Here is a 10,170-nt window from a genome sequence, read left to right as displayed (position 1 = left end):
GTTAACAAACAGTATTGTGATCTTAAACATTGCTACAAAGTTAACATCGAACAAAGTTCAAACTAAAACTTTGCAGTGCATGAATGTGCATATTGTGAAGAAATGACACAAGCAAACTATCTTATACGAACATGATATTCGTAGGTATGCATTGAAACGAGGGTAAATTCGTAAAAAACGTTAAATTTAAACAGGTAAATATGTGCTTAGAGATTCCTTCAATGCTTCCGGTATCCTTTTAGATCCTTTGCTATTTGCCTTGTACTAATGACGTCAATGCCGTCCCGGATGTTGGATCGATAGAAATGTCAATGTTGTGAGGTCCTTACCTAAAATGCCTCCAACGATTTATTATAAACGCGATATGACAGCGCTTGTACGTAGCAACGTCATTAATTATGGAAAGCGTTTTGACAACACTTTATTTTTAATCTATTCAATGACGATACATATTCTTAGGTCACGTAAGTAATGTTTCTCACATGTTTTCACGTAACCTTTGAAACATGTGAGAAACGCCCTAGTCCTTCAGATTTAAACAAATTATTTTTATTTTTTAAGTTGGAAATTAATTTTATTTTATATTGCAATGCTGATTTTTCCAGTTATTCTTTAACCTTTATTTTCTGCTATAAGCTTATACAGTAGATTAGGCCACTACAAGCTTATCAAAATCTATGTGGAGTATGAGTTGGAAAGTTTAAAATATTGTTTTCATAATTGGTCAATGCGAAATTCATCTTTTTTGATGGCTTCCACATACAGTATAATGTATGACTAAACGATTTATTTTCCAACCTGTGTTATTTGTGCAAATTAATTTCCCAGTACCCATAATCTTGATGAATATTGTTCTTTATGAAGCAAAAATGGCGCTCTGTATTTGTTGCTATGCTCAAATGTTGGTGCAATATATGCTCGTAAAGTTTTCTTTCGCTGCTATTAAATTTTCGAGAAGGTAGTTTTGGGCTATCTCAGCTTCGTAGAACAATTTCTTAGTCTTATGTTTGTCATGTAATATAGGCTATGCTGTATATAAGCAAACCTGACCCACAATACTCACTAAAGCAACTGTTTGTCGCATTTCTTCTACTGATTGCAATCAGGTGAGCGGGACCATTGGCTTCAAACATGCACATAATGACCGCATTATTGCACAGCAATCACGATCTTGTTAAAAAATCCAGAAAACAAATCTTATTTCAACAAAGGTCATAAACCTTTTCTTGCCCTCAGCCTTTGTTTACATTTAGTTGAGAACTTTTTCAGACAAATATGTATATCGTTGATACTAATTTGATACTCCGGAGTGTCTATTAAATGATGTCATATATGAAGATGGCATTACACAAACTATAACATACCTTCCCTTAAAGAAATACCAGCTTATTTTTAATGGTGTTATTTAAGTCAAATGTGTGAAACATTCAGTTGTTCAGGTAAGCAACAATTGAAAAATTTGAAGATGAACAATCTGAATCTAGCTTTGTTAATATGTAATGGTTTCAGACAAATTTTATGTATAGGCCTACACATGAATCAATTGTTATCATAACTTATACACATTTCACTGTTATAAAAAGCAATCGGAGCTCCCCGTTTTACCAATGTAATAAAATCACGTGACTTTTGTCCTTATGGTGATTAGTTCAACGGACACTTTAACGTGTTTACAAAATACTCATTTTTATTTGTAAAGTATTTACAGTTACAATCAAAATATGATTAAATTAAGCTGAGCTCTGCTCTTGAGCTTTGAAGAGGTTCACTTTATTAATTTTATCCTAATAAAATGAATAACGACAAAGGACTTTAAGTGGTCGTTTAATTACGATTTCGCAACGTTATTAAACCGTTCACAAGCAAGTGTTTATGAATGATTATAGAAAACATTAGTTATTTTAATGGCTGATTATACCAGATGTTTGGCAAAAAACGGAATAGTTTAATATAAAAACCTAATTTAGTAATTGTTTAATAACTGAAACCGTATATACAGCTGCAGGAAGTGAGAATAAAGTCATGTGACCATGAAACAGGTTTCATTCTTGTTTTCAGCATTTCTGCTGATTCTACTCAATTCAGCGCCGCTAACAGGTGCTTTACTTATACCTACAGTTATAGAGATATGTACGTGTCAAAAGTATAATTAGGCAATTATGTTGTATGTTTAAGCTATTCATTCTCATGACGTATAATAATTGTGTGTGGTACTATGTGTTGGTTACTACTTGCAAACAAAAGGTTATAAATTGTGAAATGTAAAAAAGAAATTGAAACTAGTCGAGAAACTAAAACAGTAAAGTAAAACTAAGAAATTAAAACTTCTGAAGTAAATAGGCACAAGGAGATTGTTATGAAGACATTAAAATGAAATTACTGTCACTTTAGATTCACTGCTAGACGTCACGGTAGTTATTCCAACACCAATAACAGCATACAACGAAAACGCCCTAATAAAATGTGTATCAGATGAAAATAATTTTTCAAGCCGACCGAGTCCATTTTCTGTTGAAGCAGACACGGGAACAGGAACTTCTTTAACTACAGAAAGATTTGAAAGCAGGTAGGTAAATTGAGGAAAAAATCCACTCTCATGTTCCTGTTTAGGGCTAATGTGCTATACGTATGCGTAAACAAACAATAAAGAAACATGAAATTAATTAACAAAAAAACAACAACCACAAAACACTTGACTTTTTTCGAAGGCAAATGGTGGTTGAAATTTGATAATTATGCCTGAAAAAGTCATATTACACTTACAGCATAGCAAAGTGTAATATATCCTTGATCAAACATTGCTTATCTATTTGAAGAATACAGCCGGAACTTTGGCCTGGGCGACAAATATTTCTACCAGAAAAAACAGGTCCATACAAATATGGATTTATATCTTGTTCTGTAAAAAACGACGTGGAAGAAACTAAAGTCACGGGCTTGATTATGTCAAAAAACGGTATAACTTCTATGACGAAAGTAACTTTGCGATGAGAAACTATTATTCGATATTATCTAACAAAGAAAATGTTGTATTTGTATTAAAACAGCTGAGAGTTATTTTTGATGTATGTTCTATAAATTAGTTGATCGCAAACCACAGCTCCGCTTAAATAACTTTGTCATTTCTATATCAGCTCTACTTTTCCCCACCAGCCTAAATTATCGGGCATCGACCAATGAATCGCTGACTTTGGAAATGGTGCAAGCTCGAAATAGACGTTACAATGATATATTTTGGATTCAACTCCAAGGTATATATTATATATATCAGATATGGCTTACTTCAATGGACTTTTATTTTGCCAAGTTAAGGTCATTTGCTTGATCATACGATATCAAACCACAGTAGGTTACACTCTAGCGGTGAAGATATTTTTAAAAGCGGCAAATATTGTATTGTGGAAAAAATTGAACTTGTTTGCAGATAATAAATATCCGCAAAGAATTGCAACCGGTAGGTTACGTATAGCATTCGCCAGCATAAGTAAGGCGAGGTCTGGACCTTACGTTGTTTTTCATCAAGTGGATGACAACGTAATTCGCGTTTTTCAGCAAGGACTTACAAGAGTAATAGTAAGAGGTAAGTATTGCAAGATATATTCATAACTGATTGTTAAAGTATATGCTATGTGCTTCAAGCGACAACCTTTGCATTTTTCTACTCTATATTTCAGCTTGTGAAGCTGAAAAATACGGTGAAAATTGCATCAAAATTTGTCCATCTTGTAAAAATGGCGGAATATGTGATGATGTGGGAGGAACGTGTATCTGTCCTCCAGGATTTATGGGAGATCTTTGTGAAATCGGTAAGTACATGGGCACCAATCAAATTAAAGTTTCATCCTTTGCTTTTCTTATAAACGCATATCCAGCAAAGTACAAACGAAAATCTAGATAGTATAGAAAAGTAGCATAATGTATTCTTTTGAATTTTATTTGTGTCAGTGAAATAAAGGTATGTTTATAAGAAGTATTCATGACATGGTCTATTGGTCTTACATAACATGATTTTTACGGCTTTGCAGAATGTGGACCAAACAAATTTGGTTCTAAATGTCAGCATAAGTGTTCAGAGAACGATGAAATAGGATGCAAAGACAAACTCTTCTGCTTAAGTGATCCTTACGGTTGTTCTTGTGCGACTGGATATTCTGGCGTCATATGCTCTTATGGTAATACCATCTAGGCCTACGTATCTTATACCTTTGTCCTACACTTCCTTTTTACGGTTAATTTCAAATTGTAGTAGTTTGTGAAAAAAGGATAGAGTTAGAGCCATTTACAAGATTTTACCATTCTGCAATATATAAGTAACTGTTTGTCAGCTGAAATATAAAACTCTAAAGAGTAATGACTATACTATACTTACTGTACTATGACATGTTTTTCTGTTGCACTAAATTACTCAACAATTATTATATGGCTCGAAGTACACACTACACTGTTATCATTTCTTGCACGAAAAATATGCTTTGGCAGAATGTGGCGAGGGAACTTACGGTCATACCTGCGCCTTGCCCTGTCACTGCCAAGAAGACAAGTGCGATGGTTTTACTGGAAAATGCACGTTTGGATGTTCTTCAGGTTGGAAGGGAAGAAACTGCCAGATACCTTGCGAAAAAGGAACGTTTGGATCAAATTGCAATGAGACATGCGGACAATGCATGAACGACTTGTCATGTGGCCGTAAGACCGGTCACTGCTCAGGAACATCCAATTTTACTGCAGAAGCATCCTGGAATATTTCTTCTTATCGTAATACGTCGATCCGATGTGCTATGGGTTACAACCCACCATTGTGCAAGACGAATTGTCCGGTTGGTACATGGGGCCTAGACTGTCAAGATAAATGTTACTGCAAAACGGGTGCAAGTTGCGAGGCGACAAGCGGACATTGTCCCCTTGCTTCTGGTAACGATGAAGAAGATATTTGTGAAGATGGATGGCAAGGAAGAGCGTGCAATGAGCCGTGTGATGGAGGCTACTACGGAGCACGATGTGGCATAAAATGCGGAAGATGTGTCAATAGTACACAATGTGATCCGATATCAGGAGACTGTTTGCTGAATGGGGGCCAATGCGATCCAGGGTATCAACCTAAGCGGTGCGTCGATTTGTGTGAAAATGGATTCTTCGGAACTAACTGTACAACTCGATGCAATTGTGCTAACGGAACAATTTGTGATCCGGTAACAGGTGCATGCGACGGCTACTGCCAAGCAGGATGGGCTGGAGACGAGTATGTCATATAGCTTATACCTTAGTCTGGGACTGCTTTTTGTATTCTTACTATTCGTGAGTTTTCTATTCTATTCAGTAGTTCTAGTGATTACACTAAATCTTTTTGATACTTGTTAAACGTCGTAGTTAAACATATTATTTGAAGTTAGTTTTCTTCTTTTTCAAAGCTGCTGGAAACCTTGTCCGTTCGGAACGTTTGGTTTAAATTGTACTCAAAAATGTGGCAACTGCAAATCATTGGAAGGCCAATCTTTGTGTGATCCCACCTTTGGCAAATGCGAAAACGGATGCGAGAAGGCCTGGTCCGGTGATACCTGCCTAAATGGAATCTTGTGCATCACAAATCCTTGTCTCAACAATGGATCATGCAAACAACCTGGAGACTTTTACTTGTGGGTTCAAAACCGCTTTTATAACTTTAGTTACCTGAAGCATTTTCACCAAAATTTAGCTTGATTTCTAATTTGTCTGTAGGTGTCATTGCAAAAAAGCATATTCTGGATCTCACTGTGAAATATTAAAGCCGGCCTGTTATTCAGAACCTTGCCTAAACGGTGGAATATGTATTGATAATTCTGTCAATAAAACCATGTTTTCTTGCAACTGTTCTGAACCCTACTACGGAGAGCTTTGTGAAGGTAACTGTAGCAACCTCTTGTTTTAGTAAGTAAAGAATTTATTGTTAAATAAACATTGTTTGATATATTATTTGATGCTAGTTATACATTAAGGTTTTTACTTTTGTCGATGGTTTGGGTATTAATTGTTTTTCAATCAGATTTGAAGCTTCGAATTTAGGCTACCAACAATTTTAATGCCTACATAAGATGCCGTTTATAGACGTTTACCAGGTTCAAAGTTGTCAAGGTTTATTATTTTAGAGCCGCGTTTCTCAAAATTAAGAATGTTATGGAGCCCTTGAGTGATCGTTTGAGGAGTCTTAACAATTTAAAACATGGGAATTGGGAAAGCTTTTAACTAATTCTTCTTCAGATTCTATCCTTTTAGATTTAGTTTTGATCTGTAATTGTACGCAAATATGTGCAGCCTATTATGACTGTATATTGTTTTTTAGTCTTAAACATAAATGAATTAAATCAGGCTTGCGGGGCTCCTAGACGTCTCTAACGGAGCACAAGGGCCCCGTGGAGGCACTTTGAGAAACGCTGCCCTATAGAGTCTTAGACCGGTATTGCACAATATACGTGCATTACGAGAAATGCAATCCGCCGGATCGATCAACCTTCGAGTCGATCGCACATCATTCTGTTTCAATATAATCACCTAACGTATAGACAGTTTTTACTTTCTTTTCAAAACAAGGAAGCCGTTTTGTATGGTGGCCACGGCATTGCATCCGCACGGGATTGCAACCACGAGATTGCACTCACAGCATTGCACTCAACGTAACTGAACCCACACGCAATTGCAGCCACATGAAATTGCACCCATACGGAATCCAAAGCGTTCCTAGGCTTTTAGTGCCCGCGAACAGCGGGAACATTTGCTGCCCCACTTGTCAAAATAAATGAGAAAAACGACACCCAAGGAGCAAACAACTGTATAATGGAATTTGATTGATTTCCACATTTGATTTGATTGATTGATCACATCGTCGCCCGACCAGGAAGTGCGAAGTGCAAATTAGGAAATGATATCTAACATTTATTCGTACAATCATAGCTGGCAATTTATAGTGTACAATTTTGAAACATCGTATAGAACAATTTTCATGCCGGGTGACCATTGATATTATATAAACACGATTTATAAACAATATAGTGTTAGTATTATTGCGTGTAACGCACCTGTTAGACTAAATATTTTTTTCTATATCGTTTAACTGTTATCAATGGTACGTAAGTAACGTATTTCCTTATGTATTACAGTACTTGTTTCTTGAAGTCCCAAAGCCAGAATGTGCTTGTGCAATTGCGTGTGTGTGCAAGTCCTCATAGGTGCAATTTCGTTTGGGCGTAATACCGTTTGGATGCAATCTCGTGTGGGTGCAATTCCGCGGGTGCAATCACTATGAAACCGTTTTGTATAGCTTATCACAAACTATATCGTTAAGCTTATTTTAAAGCTTAATCACTGCATATTTTGTGAAGAACAAACGTATTATATGCTACGTAAATATATAAGTAGACATATTTTGCACCCGGCATTAAAGTATCCTTATTAGTAAAAGTATACCCTGCACGCCTAAAAGGTTTGAATATCTATGCTCTAGACAAAGATATTGATGATGGGTCAAACAACCAAGAATCTGGAAATGAACTTAACACATTTTGGATTCCCATAATCATTTCCTGTATAATAGGGTTTGGATTGTTGTGTGCGCTTTCTGTTGCTTTATACAAATATACCAGGTATAACTTTTCTTGAAGTACAAAAGTAGGCTTATTGGGTAATGTTATAAACACCAACTTTATTTTATAGGAAACCTCCCAACGACATAAAACCTAACGTGACTATTACGAAACAAGTATCACTTACAAATCAATTTGTTTCAGCTAACAAAGGTTGGCCAGTTTACTGAATCAAAATAAAAGTTCAGATTTAACAATGTGAATATTCGTCTCATGTTAATATGTGAGCTATAATGAACATCGGCTGAAAATGTTTTCCAAATTTCACGCAACATTATTTAAATTTTTTCACAGATATCAGCAACCCTGAGCAGAAAGTAAAGAATTCAACCCAAGAAAACGCCGTGGTAAAGATTCAATGCTAATTTACAATTACGATTTAGCTTGAAAAGAGGTAATCACAAAAATGTGATCTTTTTACAGGTTAATAAAGACACCATTGCCCACGTGTCACCATTAGACCACAAACCAACTTTGAACGAGGAAGAATCTTATCCATCCAGTTGCGCTAGCTCAAGAGCGACACAAGAAAAGCTTTCTGTGTTTACCCCAAGCGACAGTGGGGGTATTGAGAGCCCCTTTAAGCAACCGGAAAAGTTTCGAATTAGCAACACAACTAATGAAACGCCCGTGTTTAATTTCAACCGATCTTCGGATATGCCCAAACAGATCACCCTCACTCGCGAAAAAGAAAGGTGTAGAATAAGCAGGCCTAATGTTCAATTGACTTTCAACAGAAATACACTGGATAGACTGAGTGAAATCAGTCTGCACAACTTCTATAACGACAAACGAAAATCATTTCAACCGAAAAAGCTATCCTTTGATAATTCCGAAAAGTCGAAAACAGATAAGAATGCAAAGTTTTCACAAATATCAGCCGGAGGTTGCGCTCTTGATCCTTGGGAGTTGAATCAGCATCCAGAGAGTGCTGGTGATGGTCAGCTTATTTACGGAATTTCCAAACGCGATTCGTCTTTACTTGTGACGTCACCAAGGAATCCGGAGGAAGAATTTGAAATGGAGTCAAGAAGGGGATCTATTGTTCCAAAAATTTCTTCTTTGAATAGACGCTCTCTTTACACTACCTCAACTAAATGATTATTCTGACTTTATTATAGATCGCTTTTGCAGTGTACATTTTTATTTAGCAGCTTAAAAAGAATTATTATTGTAAACGTTTGCATTCCATTAGCCTACATAAACGCCTTTGTTTTGTTGATGTGTGCTGTAGTTTTGCGTTAAAACAAAAAGAAGTGTTTATGTATATTGAAAATACATGTTGACTTCAACACAGAATATTATAAGAGTAGTTCGTTATGCACAATGTCGTCCAAATCTTAACATAACCTACATTTTGTAACAAAAGTTCAAACATAAGCTAATCACAGTATTTTTTAAGCTATACTCATCCAATTATTGGCATGTTTTCTTACGTTTGTATTTAATCAATATTTTCAAAACACATATATGGTCTATAAGAGGTAAGAATGCAAAGAGCCACTTTAAAACAAACGATCATCAAACTCTCCTGGAATCTTAATCTTTAACAATACTTCATCATCTCTGTTGCCAGCCATGCAGTGAACGCAAGGGTCAATAGTAGCATTAGCCTTTCGAAAAAACATTACCCCATTTCCGGAAATATGAACAGCGTAATGCAACCTGGTCAAGCTGCACAGGAGGTTCGCTGTTTTATTGTGTAGCGGCCTGGGTGGTATTTTTTAATGCCAATACATCATTTCTTGCAAATGTGTTTTCATGTTATTGATTGAAGTAGGCTATATGAAATTGTTTTCTGATAAACATTTCAACTGTCGATTGATATTTGGAAACTTGCTCTGAATAACTTCGTTATTATAGTATGTTCCCAGGTTGTTTGTAGTATCTATGCTGATACGAAGTCTTTATTGGAAATGCCCGCTTCTTAACTTTAACACTGATTATTATTATTTATCTTTATCTCAATGTGTCAGGTTTAGCTAGACATATCTCATATTTTCAACACATTGTTTTTGTCGTTGCACCTGTTACGAATTGCAGCGTTTTTCTTGGCGAACATTTTCACTCACATCGCTTTCACGTTTTATAAGCTCGCACTTTTACAAGCGGGCAGAGTAAGCCGAATCATGCAACGAGATAGAGAGTGCAAACTGCGTGAATCATCGAAATCAACAGACAAGCTGTCTAAGCTAGTCATGGTGATTGCCACTCATGTATTAGACATCTTATAAGCGGTAGTATTACTTATGTTATTGGTTATTAGTAATATTGAGAAAGTGTTCAACACCTATAATCAAATCCTTTTCTTGTGAGCTATTTCTGTTGTAATATTAAAACCTTTCGCCCAACAAAAGGTTAGAGTATTCTAACCGCACGTAACAATAGAGTCAGATAATTCAACAGGTAAATTAAGTTAAGATATCCTCATAAGTCAAAGTGTTCTTCAATTGTACGACTCGTTTGGGATTGATCCAACGTCAAGAAAAAGCAAATCGCGATCTGCTTAATTAAGTACACCTGCCATGTGATGCATGTTAACTTGCGTTGCAGAAAT

The 10,170-nt window shown here is 35.9% G+C and overlaps 1 protein-coding gene across 1 annotated transcript; it reads left to right on the top strand.

The window, feature by feature from the left end:
• Window positions 1–1,939: 1,939 nt before the first annotated feature.
• Window positions 1,940–8,819, top strand: LOC143465312 (uncharacterized). Its single transcript, XM_076963538.1, has 17 exons — window positions 1,940–2,097; window positions 2,392–2,566; window positions 2,817–2,956; window positions 3,084–3,251; window positions 3,425–3,580; window positions 3,675–3,806; window positions 4,026–4,172; window positions 4,480–5,239; window positions 5,409–5,633; window positions 5,716–5,879; window positions 6,093–6,108; window positions 6,537–6,647; window positions 7,147–7,247; window positions 7,475–7,613; window positions 7,684–7,766; window positions 7,908–7,960; window positions 8,037–8,819. Exons 1-17 carry the CDS (start codon window positions 2,031–2,033, stop codon window positions 8,712–8,714), a joined length of 3,315 nt encoding a protein of 1,104 aa, XP_076819653.1. The 5' UTR covers window positions 1,940–2,030; the 3' UTR covers window positions 8,715–8,819.
• Window positions 8,820–10,170: the final 1,351 nt, after the last annotated feature.

Source organism: Clavelina lepadiformis, chromosome 7 (assembly GCF_947623445.1).
Source record: "Clavelina lepadiformis chromosome 7, kaClaLepa1.1, whole genome shotgun sequence".
NCBI classification, from domain to species: domain Eukaryota; kingdom Metazoa; phylum Chordata; class Ascidiacea; order Aplousobranchia; family Clavelinidae; genus Clavelina; species Clavelina lepadiformis.
This window is presented reverse-complemented; position numbering and strand designations above follow the sequence as displayed.